Here is a 19,830-nt window from a genome sequence, read left to right on the forward strand (position 1 = left end):
TTTTTCTATTTTTTTTTGTCTTTTTTTTTTTTTCGTTATGAGAGTGCACAGATCATGAAAAATGATCAAAAATTATTTTTTTTGTATTTTTTTTCCTTTTTATTATTTTTTTCATTGTTTTATTTTTTTTTTTTTATATTTTTTAATTTATTACTTTATTACAATCAATCAATACAGGATCAAGCATGTTTGGTAGATCATTATCAAGATTTGTTGTATCTTCTGCAAATGTATGAATCATTGATCAAAAAAAAAAAACAGGTGAATGAAGTGTAGTTTGTTGGTTGATATATCAAATGATCTTTGAATCAATTGGTGTTGATCAATCAATCACGATAGCTAAATAGAATATATAGAGAAATAGATATATGCTTTATTTAATACATATAGAACCGCTTATTAATCAATTTATTATCTACCTTTAATAACAATAATTTTTAGCTTTTGCAAAAGAAATCAAACTTTGTTGTCAACAAGAATGTTACTATTAACAGATCATATATTATGATGATGAACAATAACAGTGTTGGATGTAGATTATTCGGATCAGCAGCACCAAAGACACCAGCTCATCACAACGAACATGACGATCACGACCACGATGAACACGATGAGCACGACGATCACGAACATGAACACGAAGAACCAGTTGACCCACAAACTTGGATGTTAGAGAACCCAGATACATATGTATTAAGAGATGATCGTATGTTCTTCACTTTGTTTTGTTTTTAAAAAAGAAAAGAAAAAGAAAAGAACGATAACTAATCATTTATCATTTCATATATTATATAGACCCAGGATACCCATACTCACAATTGGTAGACGAAACATTACCACAGTTCACACTCGAAGAGGTCGCCAGACACAACAAGAGAGAGGATTGTTGGATTATTGTACATGGTAAAGTTTACAATGTTACCTCATACGTTGACTCTCACCCAGGTGGTGATGTAATTTTAGCTGTAGGTTATTTGTTATTAACGATTACTCTTTGTTGTTGAATTATGATCAACATTGACTAACAACGATTTATTTACTTTTCTTGTGGTAAATACTATATAGCATGCCGGTAGAGATTCATCTACTATATTCGACAGATCACCAATGACATCAAATGCTTGGGTTATTATGAAAGATTATTTCATTGGATATTGCCCACACGTTACTAGATACGATGGTTTCAACAGATCCAATCGTAAAGGATCACACTATCTTTCTGGTTATGATGTTTAAGTTTATAATTAATTAAACAAAGAAAAATAATCAAAAATTTAAATTAAATACATTTCATACTCATACTCAATCAAAATCAAATCATTTCAAACTTAAATCAATACCCGATCGACCAAATGTTTGTTTGGAGACAAAGACAATATAATATAATATAATATACAAACCAACTCTTTAACAATCGAAAGATAAAAAAAAAAAAAATAAGAAAAAAGAAAATAATAATGTTTTTCTTGTAAACATTTCCAAATAAATTAAATTATATGATTTTATTATCATTATTATTTGTTATAATATTATATCTACTTTTATATCTACTTTTCAATCTTCAAACATTTTTGAATACTACTAATAACATTAACTTGAACTTAGATGTTAATAATAAATATATATAAATAATATCATATGATAAATATTTTGGACTTATTCAATTTTACTTCAATGTTTGTTTATTAGCACTTCACCATATGAAATACAATGAAACAAAAATAAAAAAAATAAAAAAAAAAATAATTATTAGTCATCGATTTTTTTAGTTTTTATGTATTTTTTTTGATTGCTCTTTTACATACTTTTATTTCAGTTCGTTTTTTGGTTGTGTAGATCAACAAATATATTGATTTAGAGAAAAGAAGAAAATAAGATGATGTTCTCAAGATCTGGTATGTTTTCTTTTTAATAATAGTTATTTGTATCGATTTTAATAGACTAACAAAATGATCATTCTATTAATATCAATATATGAATTGAATAGCATCAATGATGTCAAAGGCATCTAGAATGACTATGTTCTCAAACAGACCATTTATGGCATCCAATTTGGGTTACAGATCATTTTCATCAGATAAATCAAATGCTGGTAATCAACAACAACAACAACAATCTACCAACAACAGCAATTCTGAAAAGAACACCAACGATAATACAGGAAATAGCAATAGTAACAAGCAAGAGCAACAAAAAGGATTCCACAAGGCAAAGGGTATCTTGTCTTCAATCACTGCAACTGTCATGGGTACAACTATCATTTGTACAACAACTGGTTATTTATGTATGATTATGAAATAGATAGATAGATAGATAGATCGATCGATCTATCACTAAGAATGTAAACACATGGTTAATTAATCAATATTATACCTACTATCTCTTATTATTATTTTAGTGTACCAATACAAGAAGAATATTACTGATGACGAAAGATATCAATTGTCTAGCGCCGAAAGAACCATTCTCACCAACTTTGCAGAGCCATTCAGAGAATTCTTTGATAACCTTTTCAATAATCTTAGAGAGTATCCAATGTTCGAAATGGTAATTATAAATAGAAAGCGCTTTCTAAGGACTAAAAATAATAAAGTACTAATTCAAAAACTTTAGATTTTTGGACCAGCTGAAATTCATCCAGTCTTGCCACCACCACTCCCAAAGAATATGGGTGGAAAAGAATTCACTCTTATCATTGATATCAATGCTATCTCTGAAGTTTCACAAAAAGATGTAAGTAATTCGATATATTATTGGCAATCTTAAAGCAACACCTACTAATATTCATATTGAACAATTTCATAGAAACACCCAGCTGTTTACAAGAGAGCTGGTTTGGATTACTTCCTAACTCATCTCCTTCCATATTATGAGATCTATTTATACTCACCAGATTTCCAACAACCAGTAAGTATAGTTGCCGAAAACTAAAGAGTTAAACCGCTCTTGCTAATATCGTTTATTTTTTTTACAGAGAGCTGAACAAATCATCTTCAAGTTGGATCCAATCAATTCATATTTTTCAGGTCAACTCTTCTTTGACTCTGGTCTCAAGGAAAAAGGAAAGTTCACTCAGAACATGAAGAAAGTAAATAGAGAAGGAAACAAGGTTATTTTCATTGAGAGCGCTCCAACTTATGATCACAACAATGTCATCAATGTTGGAAAATTCAAACCAAACCAAAAAGATTCCACTTTGATTAAATTATTACCAGTCCTTACCGACATTGGTTCAAAGAAGGTCAACGATGTCAGATCAGAGATTGCAGTTCTCCAAGATCAATCAAAGGATATGGCATCGAAAATCGATGAGTACTTGGCCACCAATGCACCACCAAAACCAACCTCTCAAAAGAAAAAGTAAAAATCATTTTAAATCAATAAATACTGAATAACTTCTTAAACTGCAAATACTTGGTCATCTGCTGCTTATTATTATTTGTACATAATTAAATTTATTAAATTAATTCTTTTGTGTGTCGGTATACTTTATAAATAATATATTATTGTTGTTGTTGATGTGGGTTGGTCATGTTGTTTGGTTGTTATCTCTAATGGGTTGATGGAGAAACACCAGAGAGCGATACTATATCAACTTCCTCGTCTTCGTGTTTAGAGGATGATACTGGTGGGAAGAAAGGCGAATCAACACTGAAATGCATAGGTGGACTACTGGGTGTGGCAGGATTGGAAATAGGTGTTGGTGGATTAGACTCTGTGAATTTAGATTGTGAAATTGATCTTTCTAATGTTTCGATTTGTGAGGCCTGTTGTTTTATAAATATTAATAAATCATTCATATGTTTGATCAGTTGTTAATTACACATACATATTCTTGTAATGATATTTCAGTTTCTCTTAACATTTTATCAGCAATCGGGAGTAAATGAGGATTTCTCTTTTCATTGTATTCAAAACAATTAGAACGCATCAGTTTGATAGCATCCAAAAATTGATTCTTTGTTTTATATTCCCAATGTCTTGCACGCTATATTAATAAAATTTTTTTTGCAAAAAAAAAAGAAAAGTTGGCATTAGTCATCAATAGTTTTTCCAGTAAATTCAATTTAAGGATTTGTTTGTATTTACATCTCTCATTGTTGTCAAATCAATTGGATTTTTAATAACCAAATGATAATCGGGCGCAATTTTTGGAGTAACTTTAATTCTAAATGCAACAAACTATAAAATAAATAAAAAAATTAGCTAAAATACATTAATAAATTTAAATTAACTTACTTCATCCATATTTCTTAATTTCTCAATAATCTTTTCAAAGATATTTGATAGTTCAACTTCAGCACCACTACCATCTTTTCTAACTCTTGTTCTTCTTTGGGAGGTACGAATTGGCTGGTCGATGTAGTCATCCATAAGATCATTTTTACTCTTTTCACGTTCTCTCTTTTTGGAGATGGGTGGGAGATCCTCCTTCTTGATACGAACAATGATCGAACCAGATTGTGAAAGTGTGCTTGGACTTGGACTTGGTACTGGACTCTGAGGTTCTTCAAAGTGCATGCTATCCATACTGCTTCTCACCATGTTTGATGGAATCTTAATCTTTGGTAGTAGCACTGGCGATGGACTCGAAACGATAGAGGGCTGTTCAGATAAACTGGAACGAATCGGAATGTTACCACCACTGAATCCAATGATCGGTTGTTGGTGGTGGCCACTGTAATCGACCATTGGCGATTGTCCTGGTGTCGATGGTTTGCCAGGCATATTGGTGGTTGGGCCTGACTCGGAACGTTTGAGACGACGTAGTTTCTCTTGGAGTTTACGTCTCTGACGTTTCATTTCCTCTTCATCGAGTGCGCCACTTGCCTTTCGCTTCTCATCGCGACGTTTCTTGTACTCCTTAATCAACGCTGGATCACGAATGATTTCAATTCTACGATAGATACTACCGTCTGGTTTGGGGAAGAGTGTAACACGCTTGACAAATTCGACATCGGCATTGGCATCCATATATGACATCTCTGATTCATCGCCACTGCTATCGTGTGTGGTGGACATTGGAGTGGCTGGTTCCTGTGTGTTTTTGTCAGAGGTTGAAGTGGTGGTGGTCGTCGTTGTTGTGGTTGTCGTAGATTTGCTACTGGGTGAAGGTGGATTACTGGTCATTTCATCCATCAATTTATTAAATTCCTCACGTTCCTCCTCGTCTTCGTCTTCATCTTCGATTCTTCTGCCAAACATGTCTACCTTGCCAGACTTTCGCGATGATTGCTGGTCGGCAAACAATGTCTCTTCCAGATCCTTCTGGAGATCCTCCAAATCCTGATCCAAATCAGCTTCATCTTCTCCATCGCCACCGATTGCCTTCATCTGATTCTCAAAGATCTCTTGACATTGCTCCTTGTACTGAAGTTGCTGGTGATCCAACGAGTATCTCGAACCTCTAGCAAACTTGGTCATAGATCCATCGGTTCCATTGGTAAGTGCTGCCTCCGAAGATTTCTTACGAACTAGCGCAATTCGCTGCCATCTTGTGAGATTGTTAATGACCTCCTCAGTGACACCGAGCTGCAACAACACAATCTTTGACTCCTTCAACGACAACTTTCTCAAATCTGCATCGGTACCAGTGACCTGGTTCTTTTGGAGTGCTTGTTTAATTGCCTTTTGTTTCTGATTGACAACTTTCTGTGGCATCTTCAAAAAGCTAAACATCTCACCTCGTGGATCGTCGCCAATTAGCTGGAGTTTACCCTTACCTTGCATGGCACTGACAAAACTGGCACTCAGATTCCATGGAGTCTGATTGAGTTCGTCTTCCACCGGTTTGCATTTCTTCCTCAGTGGTTCGTTCTCATCGAGATTACTGAGCATCGTAGGAATGGTACCGGCATTGGTAAAGTGAATGATACCGGAATCCTGGATTCTCTGGAGTCCTGACAACATAGCTTCGTAGGCACAAACAACTTCGGGAGTCACCAACTTTTGGAGTTCCTCTTCGGTCGGCAGTGGGAAGTTGTCTTTTACCGTCCACCAACCACTGTCGTCACCACCACGCTGGAAGTCAGAGCAATCTTTGAGACGCTTACGAATCGATGTTTCCGACTGACCTGGAAAAGCTGTACAAACATCGGATATCTTCAATCGTCGTTGAATATTTGATTTCTTTAGGAATAAACGGTAGATGTAAGCTTGGAGACGTGACTTTACAAACATATTGGCGCTCCTGCTGTTTGGCGCGGGAACTTCAATCTCTGGCATCATCTGACCGGCCGTATACATCGTTCCCATCTCACGAATATACCATTTCTTTCCGTCACGCGAACGAATCAGAAGGAAATCGGTTGGGTTTGGATTGTGCTTAGCAATCGGTGCCTTGTAGAGATTGTTGACCATTGATTGTATGGGAACACCGGGATTGATTTCTCCGAGGAATGGCGACTCATCGTTGTGGTCGAGCATCACAGTTTCACCGTCGTCAAACGTCAGGAATTGGTCGTCGTCTGAATTCTTCCTACGATAGTAATTACGAACGCGTGTTGCCATACCCACGTTGCTGAGCAATGGTGGATTCTGTTCCATGTATTCCACAAAGATGACACGACCTTCACGCGCAGACAAGTCGAGCTTGTGTTTCATTGGATCGGCACGGTTCGATCCACGCTGTTTTGGCTTGTCGTCTGGACGATCTTTATTGTAGAGAGCAATTCGGAATTGATGTCCAGCTTGGAAAGCAATGACTGGACGATGCATATGAGTGAGATCCTCAATCGAGAGATGTGTTTTAACCAACGACAATTTGATGGCAGGCAGTGAGTGTTGAATCGACATTTTTCCAGACTGTTGACGTACTCTGCCCTTTCCAAGAGTCTTGTAGAATTTATCGTTGGAAAGATTGAATTTATCGTTGATACCTAGTAGCTGTTGTGCTGCGAGATTGGCGGCGTTGGCATCGGCCGATGCCAGTGCATTGGCAGCGGCTTGCTTCTTCTTGGACTTGCCCTTCTTGCTGGAAGTCACCTGGTCAGGTTCGTGTGCGTCCGTCTTCCTAATGATGTGCTCTTCGAACAACATATTCCTATCATTCAAATCCAATATCAGACAACTTATTTTTGGCTTGTAATTCGGTGCCGATTCATCCCAAACGATATCATTTATCCAGTCACCCGCTTCCAACTCTGAATTGTGCAGCGGAAACAGCGACCATTGATCTTTTATCGTTGACTTGAACTCAACCTGTGTTTCATCCAGCTTGTTTTGTTCTTTCTGTTGTTGTTGATACTGCTGTTTCTGTTGGTCGGTCGTCAGTTTCAATGGATAATAAGTATAGTCCTCTAATTCACCCCAACGCTTTCGCTTCGCGCCAACAACGCCAGCAGCCTGGTCCGGTTCGCCAACAGCAGCAACGGCACCAGCACTAGGCTCGTCCAGTTCTCTGTCAATCTGTACACTTGCACTCAGAAAAGTCGGTGGTAAATTGGATTGTGTTTGTCGTTTCGCTCGTAGCAGAGGATCGTCGTCCTCCTCGGTTTCCTTTGGTTCCCAAATGATTTGATCCTCCCAATCCAGTTGAGAGAGCGGTTGATACAACTCGTCAGGCACAGCAGAGAAGCTGTCGACATAGATTTCATCGGGTCGATCGCGCAGTGGTTCGAATAGATTCTCATCGTCCTGTAGCTGTTGTTGTAGTTTCTGGTTGTGAAGCAGCAGAACCATACAGTCTTTGCGTTGGTCATCCACCGATTTCAATATGGGTGAACTCACTGCCGACGATGACAGCGCAATGAGTTTGCCGTCGGGACCGATCGTACCCTGTTCCGAGCCATCGATTGCGCCGGCCGGCAAACCACTGGCTTGCGAAGACAGTGTAGTATTGAATGCCGTCTGTTCGTCTGGCTCCAACAAATCCTCTGTTATCTGAACGGCTGGAGTTGCCTTGTGTCGCTTCGCTCTACGTCGCCAATTCATTGGCATTTTCGGTGCGAAAAGATTAGAGAACTTAAAGATTGCGCCACCGTCCAACGTATTACCAGAACAAAAAGTTTTAAACTCTACATTCTCCGTTGTGAAATCTTCTGGACGTTCCAATATAGATTTAACAGCTTCCAAAACCGCTGGTACTGTTGATTTAAATTTCTTTGGTGATATCTTTTTCTTTTGTTGTTGTTGTTGTTGTAATTGTTTATCTAATGTAGTTGCTGTTGTTGATGTTGTAGTTGTTGATGTTTTTGTAACTGTTGTTTTATTCGTATCATCTAATTGCATATGATCGTCGTCGTCTTCTTCTTCTGCTTCATCTTCATCACTGGCTATTTCTTTTACTCTATCTATTGAACTTGTTTCCTCTAAATGAACTGACTCCTCTTTTTTAACTATAATTGGTTTGTATGATGATGTTGCAGATGGTGAAACTGCCCCGAATGCGGGTGGTGAAACTATACCAACTTTCAATACTGCCGCTGCTGTTGTTGTTGAAGTAGTAGTTGTTGTTGTCATCATCGATGATTTCGGTGGTGCTGATGTTGCCGATGTTTCCTCTTCCTCATCGAAATCGAAATCATCTTCTATTTTTTTCTTTGCGATCGTCGTTGTCGTTGTAGTCGGAGGTTGAAACAGCGATGGTTGTCTGAATGGCGTTAGTGATGGCGGCAGCGTTGTTGTTGTTGTTGCATTGGCTTTCAATCGTTGTGCCAACTTTGCTATATTCTCTTCAGCTTGTTTCGCTAGTTTATCTGCATTACGCTTGTTGATTTCATTCTCGATCGAGTTGATGTCGTCGGCCAACTCATCGATATCCTCAAAGTCGACGGCACTCGACGACCTGCTGCTACCGCCGGTGCTAACCAACTGCTCGTCGGCACCAGCACCACCCTTCTGGTCATCGGCATCGACACCCAAACTCTTTATATTCAAATACGATCCTTTCTTTGTGAATGTATCGAGATCATCTTTCAATTGCTACAGAGTAATGTAATACATCAATCAAAAACAATAAGTAAGTAAGTAAGTAAATAAAGTAACTCTTCTTTAGAAGATCATGTATAATTCATTACCTTATCAAAGAAACCATCTTCTTCTAAATCTAATTCACCATCTTTTGTGATATTACCAAAGAATAAACCAGAATAGTTTCCTTTCTTTTCTTTATCTTTCGCCATTATATAATCTATCTAAATGTATGATATATGATGTATGTTAGTTTCTAACTATTATTAATAAGTAGTTGTTTAGTTAATATATATATACTTTACCTTAACCAATTAAGAAGATATATATAACAATAATAATGTATAGATAGATAGACAACTAGACAGATAGATCTAGAGAACCAATCAACTAAACAAACTATACACTCCTATACTTGACAACTAACATATAAGTAGATACAAACTGATATACTATTATTATTATGTTGTTATTGTAATATTATTATGATTATAATTGTTGTTTTGTATTGATATCAATGTTTTAGTTGTTTTTTTGTTGATTAGTTTCAGTCGTATCTAAACAAGTCTAATCTGACTCTTGTTTGTTTCTGTTACAATCCACTAAACAATCACCAAAATAAATTAGATTTGAAAGTTCAAAAAAAAAAAAAAAAAATATCAAATTTGAAAATTTTTTTTAAAAAAATAAAAAGGGTGGTGGGGAGCAAAAAGTTACTGTTATTCTTTTATTAAACAGATTCTTGTTTATTAATATATATTATATGAATTCGATATATATCTATATAATTTGTTTAATCTAAGTTGTTTATTTGGTTATAAACCCATTTACTATTTTTCTATCAAAATTGAAAAAAAAAAAAAATTAATTAAAAAATTTTAAAAAAAAAACAAAAATCAACTTGTTCAAATAATTTATTAAAACAAGCAAATTATGGGATTTATTAATATTATTAGTCATCCAAATTTAATTTGATCAAAAATCATATCATCATCTATTTATATATATAATAAATAAAAATGGATTCTTTATCATTTGAGAATAGAAATATATTGGAATCAGTTAATATTAAAGATTTGAAAGTAAAGGATGATGCTGAGAACAGTGGTATCGCTATCGATAAGTTTGTAGAGCATTTCGAAGAGACACAGATCTACTATCTGTTCTACCGATTCAAACAAAACAAAGGTCCTATTTTCATATGGGTCAGTGAAGCTACACTACCTGCTACTCTAAACGACTTGCTTGTCTCAATGAATACACCAATGGTATGTTTCCTTTCATTTCCTATCATATCATTTACAAATGTTAAACCAACTATAAATTTAAAGGATAATACACCTGCAGTATCGACATTAATGACAACTGGTAAAGATTCAAATTCAAAATCAATCATACAAAGAATAGGTATTGTGTATATTTATTATAAATTATTTTAATTTGTTATTTTTTATATACTAACATTCTTTACAAGTAATGAAATATAAAACACAAGTATATCTAAGTTATAATATATCACAAGAGATACCTGCATTTGTTGCATATGCAGAGAAACGTCTATTTGAACTACTGAAAGTTGTCATTGTATAACTTTTATTATAATATAAAAGTTTAAACAAAAGATGTAATCATAAAAGTATTCTAAATCAATCTATACAAGCCGATCGGATACAATTCAATGCAATGAAAGAGTGTTATGTAATTAAAAAACGACATGTTATAAATATGTGTAACCTCAAATATAATTTAAAATTATGTAAATTTTAATAAATAAGATTTGATTTATTATTTCAATTTGTTTGTTATTGATTAAATAGATTACGAACAACTTCTTTGTCGTCTTTAAGTTTCTTTGGTCTTGATGGTGAGTGTTTCGATGGTGACTTTGGATATCGGTTGGTTGTCATTGGTGAAGCTTGTAAATCGTAGTGATGTTGTTGATGATGATGATGATATTGTCGTTTCTTATTGGATTTCGGTGAGTAGATAGGTGACGACAATGTAGTGGTGCGTTTCGGTGATTTCAAAAGATTATATACATAGTTGATTGGTGTCATCGGCGTTGACATTAGCTTTGTAGGTGTAACCGGTGTCGAAGGTGCCAATAGATCATCACAGTCATCTTCATCTTCAATATCATTATCATTTTTGTTATTGTTTATCTTCTTTTTGTTAATACGATTCTTCTTTGGTGTTGAAAATAATGATGGAACTGTTTGTTGTTGTTGTTGATGTTGATGTTGATGCTGTTTATAGTTGATGGAAGGATGTGTTTGTGTTGGTGATGATAATGATATGTTGATATTACCAATCATTCCAGGATGTCTTTTGGTTGGAGAGTTTGAGAATGGATCTTTAAACACTTTGATTCCGAGTAAGCCTTTGGGTGTATCGGACTCCTCCATCACAGGTAGATATAGACTGGAATCGATTTCAAAGCTAGAGTTTAACAAACTAACACTACTGCTTATACAACTACTATTATTAAATGAATCGGATTCTATTGATTCACAAGATTGATTCAATAATGATAGAATACTATTACTACTGCTATCCAATGGACTTGTATTACTACTATTCAAACTCAACAGATAGTCTTTGATTCTCTCAATTGGCCACTGTTGGTTATTCTCCATGACCAAATCTGGTTCTCTCAATGATTGTCCATTTACATTTCTTTTAATATCCAATTGATATGATTGATATATACTATTATTATTATTATTATTATTATTATTCTTTTTTGCCTTTAACTTGTTGCTATTATTGTTGTTGTTGTTATTGTTAATTTTGTTGTTAAATTGTTGTGATAGTTTCGATAGCTCGATGTATGTACATTTTGTGTTGTTTAGATCGATGTGTGAAATGACAGGTAAATCAAGGAGGTATGGTAGTCCACGATCGGTTATTAACGTGTCAGAGAGTATGAGTGTGTGTAAAGAGACAAATCCAGCTCTTCTATGTGAATTATTGATGTAGTTGGAGGTGAAGAGTAACGAATCGTCGGTGAGTGGTGTTGATTTTGCAATGAGTTTAGTCAGTGTTGTACAAGCCGACAGATGTACCAACGCTATATCAGAGATATCTTTCAATCCACTGATATTCAATATTTCGATTCTAGGCATTTCCTTTACCGATATCAAACATTCATTATCTAAATTGGTTCCAGAAACATCTAAAACTAATAATTTTGGCAAACCTAGAAATTTCACATACAATTAATTGTACAATCTTAAAATAAAACCAAATAATATTTAATTAACATACTCTTTAAAGCTTGAAATCCAAATTGATCAATTCTTTTACAATTTGCAATTGATAATGAACGTATTGTTGTAATTTCTGTAAAAATAATATGTTAGTTTATGTTAATTGTATTGATTGATGGTTTGGTTTGTTGATTTATTTTTATTTCCACTTACTACTAATTGAATGTAATACATTGTTGGTTAAATCATGAGATGATTTGAAATCGAGATGAGTTATAAAGTCTAAAGGTAATGCTACTGAATATTGATAGAGTGTATTCAGATTGATTGCATTTGAGCGGTCTAATACTTCGAATAGATCAGTGTATCTCTTAACTCTAATATTTCTTTGTTCACTAGATAGCAAACTATCATCTATATTTTCATTTTGATAATAACCATCAACTAATTTCCTTAAACTATTATTATTATTATTATTATTACTTGATATTTCATTATTATCACTATAACTATTGCTATTTGAATTACAACTCTGATTCAATAAAATCTCATTCAATCTATCTATACATAATGTAGATAAAGAAGGAATTGAACTTGAAAAGATAATCGGTGATGAAGATAGCAATGATGAAGATAGATATTGTTGTTTTTGTAGCATTATATAATAACTTCTTTTTTATTGTCCACTACTTGTAAATTATAAAATAAAATAAATAAAATAAAAATGAAATATTATTAATTTATAAATAAACACACAACAATTGATCAATCAATCTAGAATGTCAATTCAACAATTAAAAAATATCCGTTACATTTTTTAAAAAAAAGGCGGGCAACCTTTCATTTACACAATTTTTTTTTTTAAGGATAATTTCAAAACTGAAAATTGGATAAACTATTTATGTTTATCATTAAGGTTTAAATATATCCATCTTATTTAAAAGAAGCAAAGTTACAAAAAACAAAACAAAATTAGTTAATTTATATATTGTCTAAAAACTCTTTTTCTGTTGTGAATGTTGCTGCCATTTGCATTATCTTGATTTCTTAGTTTCTGTTTCTCTTCTCTTCTACTGATCTTAAGGTTCGATAGTTTTATCAGTGTATCTGTGATGTTTTGATTCACTTGGATACTAAGTTGATAGGCTGTGTCAAACTGTGAGAATTGAACTTGGAATCGTTGTGCCAACCACAAATAGAGATCCAAAATCGCGTAGCATTCTTCGAGTCTACCAAGATAGTTTTGTAGATCATTGTAATCCTGGCTGACGCAAATCGGTTCCTCTACCATATGTGGAACTTCCACACCTCTTCCGAAAAGAGCGGTATACTTTACGTAGATCTTCTCGATATTCGATTCCTTTTCCTTCAGTTTGAGAGGTGCCATTATAAATGCATATTTAGTCTTGACTGGCAATTTAATGTGATCGATGAGTCTGGCCACTTTTATCTTATCATCAGTATTCTCCATGAAATAAAGATTATCTAGATTGGTACACTCAAAGAATCGCTCCAGTAACTCGGAGAATGTTCTGACCTCTTTTCCTAGATGTCTTGCAAATTGCTCGAGTTGTGCTTCCTGTGGGAAGATTCCGGCACGTTCCGTCACGACATTTGGCAGCTCCAACTGCTCTTTGATGTAGCCAATATTGATGCTGCTTACGCTCGTCACCAAACCCTCTGGGAACTCCGAGCGGAAACGACCTGCTCTTCCGGCAATCTGTTTCACTTCACTATGAACCAACTTTCTCATTTCTTTGCCATCGAATTTCTTGATCTCTGAGAAAATGACACGTCTGATATTCAGATTCAGTCCCATGCCTATCGCATCTGACGCCACCAACACGTCGTAGCCAGAGTCTGGCTCGTTGAAGAGCTGCGCCTGATTCGCGCGAGTCTCTGGTGGAAGCGCACCATACACAACCGCGCATTTCAGTCCACGTCGCTCAATCAGTGATTTCGTCTCCAGAATATCTCTTCTACTGAATGATATAATACAATCGCCCTTCTCCAGAGTTCTTCGCCAGTCCACAGATTTCGATTCCACGCGGAGCGGTGCCAGTCTCTCGTAGTAGCGGACTTCAATCGTGTCACCCGTTGTCTTTGCCAGCTTCTCAATGAGCGAAACCGCAGTGTTATCACCACACAAATGAATCTCTCTCGCTGGCAGCCCTAGAACGGCACGTGTCCACGCCCATCCACGTCCAAGATCAGCAATCATCTGAAACTCATCGATAACCGCCACATCCACCAACCGATTGGTCGAAGCCATCTCAATTGTACATGCCAAATGTCGAGCGTCTCTCACCACCAAATTCTGTTGGCCAGTCAATAGATTACATTTTACATCGACGGCATTCAAACGATCGTAAATCTCCTGTGCCAAAAGACGTAGCGGACCACAATAAACACCGCTATCCGCACTTTTCAATGCTTCCAGAGCATTGTGTGTTTTTCCACTGTTGGTCGGTCCAACATGCAGTACAAACTTTCTCTTGATTGCACGTGCCTCTGGGAACCAACGATGAGGGTATTTCAAATCAGCCATCTCCTCCACCAAATCATTTGGAGATGCCATTTTCTTTTTCTTTTTTAACTCTAAACTTTTTTGATAATCAAAATGTTCAATCATAGAATTAACCAATCTATGTTTAGTTTCTAAAAATAATAAAAAACCATATTAATTAATTGTATTGTTGATTTTAAAATTCATTTTAATTTACATACTTTTATCCAATTGTAAATCTCTTAATATTTGTGGATGACATATTGCCAATTCATTCTCAAACGATTGAATATATTCATCTAGAAGTTGGTCACTTAATTTAAATTCATTTTGAAGATCCTTCATTTTTGCAAGTGATTTCAATTCCTCAAATGCCTTTTGATATGTAATGTTATTAGCATAACTACTGTTATTACTTAATGATTCTAGTTGTTTAAAGCAATAAAGTTAATATATATATAGTTTACAATCTGATTGATTGATTAACAATTACATACCTTTTGAATGTGTTAATTCGAATATTATTTCAGATGAATTGATTTGATCTTTAGTGTTGGTGGTTGTGGTGGTTGTGTTAATGTTATTGAAAAATGAATTTAACAATGAATTTTGATCACATTGCTCTCCATTGAATTCAAGATTATAGTTGAACGGTGAGATCGAGTTAGATGATTGGATGTATGGTGATTTCAAGAATGATTTTTCTCTTCTTATCAATGCAATGTAGTCTTGCCTCGACATTGTCTTTAACATTTCTTTCTTTCTTAATCTTAATACCATGTTTTTACTAAACAACGTTGAACTAGAGATTAACTTGATGAAATCCGATACGGAGCAGTTTGACATTGCATCGATTTGAAACTTTACTCCCAGGTAATTGAATCTAAATCGATTTAATTTTTTAATTGGAATACCATTATTCATATTCGAATGAACTAGACAATATTCATCTTCATCATCATGCTCATCCTCCTCTAACTTGATTTCTTCATCCTCAAAAGATTCTTCATTGTTTTTCTTTTGTTTATTTATATTATTAAAATTTTGTTGTTTTAGCTGTTGTGTTGTTTCGTTTTGTATTCTATTTATATCATTTATAATATTACTATTATTACTATTATTATTAGATGTACTATTATTGTTATGTATATTATTATTTAAATTAGATGTAAAATTAATGGAAGTAGTTGTACAGAAATAGTTTGAACAATAATATTTAGATAATAAAAATTGATTCGATTTTGAATTTGAAATGAATCTATTATTTATTAATCTGAACATATCTATAGATATAATTATTTGTTCGTATGAACGAGTGGATAAATCAATAAAAAATTGAATTTTTTTATTTGTTGCAACATTTTTTATGTCAGTTAGCTGATCAAATAATGACAGATTTTGTTAAGAATTTGGTGTCCACGAGATATCTTTTTAAAGATTTGGGTTCTTTTTTTTATTAATTTTTTCAAATAACCTTTTATTGTTAATATGATAAAATCGACTTCCGAAAGTCGAAATTATTATTATTTCACACCTTTCTATATATTTGCAAAAACTTATTAATGCATATTTTTTTCTCAATCTAATAGTAGCTACTATATGCAATGACACTTCAATGATCATTGTCAAATAAGTTATCTTTATCAGCTTTTTAAGAAAGTATTTAGTTAATTGGTATTGTTAAATAAGAGTGTAAGAGATATTCATGAACAATACATTGAGATGTAATTGGTACGACCTTGGCTGTTTTCCAAATGAATTAATTAAATTCAACTACTTTGAAAGATATAAAACAATATTTAACACTTTAATTAAAGATAATCTAATCATAGATAATAACAATAATAATAAAACAATTAGTGATTTTAAACAACTATAAAGAAAATCAGCAAGGATATGGGAAAGGTAGAATTTTTAGAATTTCTTCATCAATCGTTTCTTCCTCCCGATGAAATCAATATCAGTTTTGTCATTGTGGTAACCTTGCGATTGCTCAATTCTCTCATCATAATGCTGGCTATTGGTTTGATTCTAATGGAACCATTGCGATCGATCTTGCCAAAGACAATCTCGAAATGATCAAATTTCTTTTGGATAACAGAACAGAAGGTTGTAGCAGCGTTGCAATGGATTTCGATTCACATTTCGATATCGAGACTGTTAACAGTAGTGATGGTCGCACCACTACAGCCATGGAGAATTCTGCTGCAATGGGAAAACTTGATATCATCAAGCTCATGCATTTCAACAGAACGGAAGGATGCACACCACTGACAATGTACTACGCCGCCAAGAATGGTCATCTTGAAATTGTCAGATTTCTGAATGAAATTCGCTCGGAACAATGTACTCCCAATACTTTGATGAGTGTTGCTAGACTCAGTCACTTGAACGTACTGAAATATTTCCTGGAAAATACCAGTCAATTTCAGGAAATCGATGTCGATGTAATGGATGAAGCTTGTAGTTGTGGCCACTAGGCAATGGTTCAATATCTTCATTTCAATACGACTGCTATTAGCAGTTGGTTATCTTTCCAGAATCAAATTGATCAAACAATTCAAGATTTAGAATGATATCAATAGAAATAGAAATAGCAATATATATATATCAATATAAATAAATATAAATAAATGTAAACTAACAATTAAATATGAACTATATTGTTTTTTTTTTCTATTTTTATTCTATTGTTGTCCAAAAAAAAAACATTTGTGGACCACCAAACTAAATTATACATATATCTATGGATTTGAATCTATTTCGTTTTTATTCATTAATATATTATAAAATAAGAATGAAATTTAATATTTACATACATAGTTTTGTTTTGTTTTGTTATTAACAACAGCAACAGCACAAACTCTTGAATTTCTTCTTCAAGTAAACCATCATCATTTTAGATTTGACTGACATCTTTTTTGTATATTATAAATATGATAGATTTATTTATCTGTTATGTTTTAAAAGAACTGATTAAAAATAAAATGATCAATGAAAAAAAACACAACCTAATCAAAACTTTTCGGTTAGAAATCAAAACATTTTTATCCAAAGTTGGATTTTTCATTAAAAAAATCATCAATGTTTATTTAAAAAAAATTAAAATTAATTAAAAAAACAGACCATTTGGTCTGAATTTGCACTGTTTTGTTATTTTTTGATTTTTTTTTTTCTTGAGCAAAGATCTGAATCGTGGTTGTGATCTTTGCTCAAGAAAATTTTCCTTCACATATTCTATGAATTTTTTTGTCTTATTAGACTTAGTTAAATTTATAACTTTCAACTTTATAAATAAAATAAAAGTAAAAAAATTAAAGAATATTTGTTAAAATATATAATATAATAAATATTGCTTAAAAAAAATTCCAACAGTTTATGTATTTTTTTGATTAAATAGTCTGCAAATATCTAAAACCAATGGAATTATTTAGGAAACAAATTATTGATCAAAAAATCGTAGGAAAATTTATTTTTAAAATTCACTTAATTTAGGTGCTTCGTCACACAAAGTTGGGCTTTTTTGTAAATTGGTAACCAACAGTAGTTTAAAACTATTAAAAATAAAATTGCAAATATTTAGAATTATTGTAACAAATAAAATAGAAAAATGAATAATAATTTATTTACTTTAGTATTTAGAAATCGATATTTAAGAAAATATATATTTAATTTTCTTTTTCTGACAACAAGATGTGTAAGGATTCAACAACAGAAACTGGCAAGACAATATCACAAGAAAACAATCTACCAACTGATGAATATCGCTGAGAATCAAATTTATACTCGATACTATTTGGAGGCATCGGTGCGTACTATAGATACTAGAATTCATTTCCAGCCAATCCAGATTTTCAGTTGGTACGATCTACAGAGTAGACCGGATCAACTACTTCACTATGGCTATTTAGATCGCTATCGAAAGGTAGTCGAGGATCTCCTGGAGATCTCGGTGTTCGACAGATTATCTTCGTTGTTTCTGAGGAAAAACAATCGCTATGAAAAGGTGGTGAAACCAACATTCGTTGCACTCCTGAAAACGGCCACGCGATTCGGACAACTGGATATCATTAAATTCCTGATAACCCGCTTTGCAACCAATGAGCTGATGACCACTGGATTCAGAGAGATACTTATGAATATCGCGTGTCTATGTGGACACCGGCAAGTAGTAGACTACCTATTGAGTATTGGATTTGAACTTAGCAATGCATCATGTGACTACGCGGCGGAAAGCGGTAACTTGGAACTCCTACAGTTTATAATGTTGAAAGGATTCGAAGTTTCCAAATATGCAATCGATGCTGTTTCCGCCACTGGCGATCTAGAGATGCTACGTTTTCTCTGTAGAAACACAACTAGTGGATGCACAAAGTATGCTCTTGACATGGCTAGTACCAATGGCCATTTCGAAACTGTGAAATACCTCCATACCTATCGCACTGAGGGTTGTACTACTCACGCACTAAACAACGCGATTAAGAATCGTCATAGCGATATCACCTTCTATTTACACGCCAATAGAAGTGAAGGATGTACAAAGCTGGCGTTAGATACAGTGGCAGCACGTGGTGATATAGATATGGTGATTTTTCTTAGTTTAAATCGTAATGAAGGATGCACAATTCAAGCGATTAACAAAGCCGCCACCAATGGCCATCTGGGGGTCGTCAAGTATCTCCATACATATCGCGCAGAGGGTTGTGATCATCAAGCGTTAGCGGGTGCAGCGTTAAACGGCCACCTCAATATAGTGAAATACCTCCATGAAAATCGAACCGAAGGCCATTCGCAGATTGCACTGGATAATGCAATCATTGGTAAACATCAAGATATTATAGATTTTCTCATTGCCAACCGAACAGATCTTATTGAACCCACCAATCCTTTTAATACAACAATACACAACCATTTAGATTATAATGAAAGTGAAGTTTTCAACAACATTGAAACCAATGATAATGATAATAACAATAATAATAACAATAACAATAATACTAATATTTTAACAGCTAAACATTTAAATTCATCAAAAAGATAATTAAAAACAATACAACTAATTGGTGTTAACACTCAGTTTAGTTACCACTTGATCGATTCTCATTATTTTATTAAATTTAATAAATAATTTTTTTTTTTTTTGTGTTGTAAAAAAAAAAACGAAACGATAAATTAAACTAGCCGAATGTAATATATATTTTCGTT

At 33.7% G+C, this 19,830-nt stretch overlaps 7 protein-coding genes across 7 annotated transcripts; 3 read left to right on the plus strand and 4 right to left on the minus strand.

Annotated features, from left to right (window-relative positions):
* Positions 1-185: 185 nt before the first annotated feature.
* On the plus strand, positions 186-3,364 carry PPL_09102 (putative mitochondrial import inner membrane translocase subunit 50; the record flags this gene model as incomplete). The annotated part of the gene is made up of 11 exons (XM_020579900.1): positions 186-230; positions 442-706; positions 796-965; positions 1,066-1,230; positions 1,259-1,354; positions 1,859-1,895; positions 1,988-2,284; positions 2,399-2,547; positions 2,614-2,733; positions 2,806-2,907; positions 2,975-3,364. 11 exons carry the CDS (start codon positions 186-188, stop codon positions 3,362-3,364), a joined length of 1,836 nt encoding a protein of 611 aa, XP_020430575.1.
* Positions 3,365-3,551: 187 nt separating this feature from the next.
* On the minus strand, positions 3,552-9,122 carry taf1 (putative protein serine/threonine kinase; the record flags this gene model as incomplete). Its single annotated transcript, XM_020579901.1, has 5 exons — positions 3,552-3,767; positions 3,830-3,988; positions 4,090-4,182; positions 4,240-8,922; positions 9,018-9,122. 5 exons carry the CDS (start codon positions 9,120-9,122, stop codon positions 3,552-3,554), a joined length of 5,256 nt encoding a protein of 1,751 aa, XP_020430576.1.
* An 807-nt stretch (positions 9,123-9,929) lies between these two features.
* On the plus strand, positions 9,930-10,349 carry PPL_09104 (uncharacterized protein; the record flags this gene model as incomplete). Its single annotated transcript, XM_020579902.1, has 1 exon — positions 9,930-10,349. The coding sequence occupies one exon, from the start codon at positions 9,930-9,932 to the stop codon at positions 10,347-10,349; it is 420 nt and encodes a 139-aa protein (XP_020430577.1).
* A 66-nt stretch (positions 10,350-10,415) lies between these two features.
* PPL_09105 (uncharacterized protein) lies at positions 10,416-10,493 on the minus strand (the record flags this gene model as incomplete). The annotated part of the gene is made up of 1 exon (XM_077398167.1): positions 10,416-10,493. One exon carries the CDS (start codon positions 10,491-10,493, stop codon positions 10,416-10,418), a length of 78 nt encoding a protein of 25 aa, XP_077254267.1.
* A 219-nt stretch (positions 10,494-10,712) lies between these two features.
* Positions 10,713-12,777, minus strand: PPL_09106 (uncharacterized protein; the record flags this gene model as incomplete). Its single annotated transcript, XM_020579903.1, has 3 exons — positions 10,713-12,085; positions 12,178-12,252; positions 12,333-12,777. 3 exons carry the CDS (start codon positions 12,775-12,777, stop codon positions 10,713-10,715), a joined length of 1,893 nt encoding a protein of 630 aa, XP_020430578.1.
* Positions 12,778-13,095: 318 nt separating this feature from the next.
* On the minus strand, positions 13,096-15,906 carry PPL_09107 (Mitochondrial RNA helicase; the record flags this gene model as incomplete). Its single annotated transcript, XM_020579904.1, has 3 exons — positions 13,096-14,777; positions 14,847-15,050; positions 15,123-15,906. The coding sequence occupies 3 exons, from the start codon at positions 15,904-15,906 to the stop codon at positions 13,096-13,098; spliced, it is 2,670 nt and encodes an 889-aa protein (XP_020430579.1).
* Positions 15,907-16,013: 107 nt separating this feature from the next.
* Positions 16,014-19,666, plus strand: PPL_09108 (uncharacterized protein; the record flags this gene model as incomplete). The annotated part of the gene is made up of 3 exons (XM_020579905.1): positions 16,014-16,025; positions 16,590-16,864; positions 18,832-19,666. The coding sequence occupies 3 exons, from the start codon at positions 16,014-16,016 to the stop codon at positions 19,664-19,666; spliced, it is 1,122 nt and encodes a 373-aa protein (XP_020430580.1).
* Positions 19,667-19,830: the final 164 nt, after the last annotated feature.

This window comes from Heterostelium album (genome assembly GCF_000004825.1).
Source record: "Heterostelium album PN500 unplaced genomic scaffold PPL_scaffold9, whole genome shotgun sequence".
NCBI lineage: Eukaryota > Evosea > Eumycetozoa > Acytosteliales > Acytosteliaceae > Heterostelium > Heterostelium album.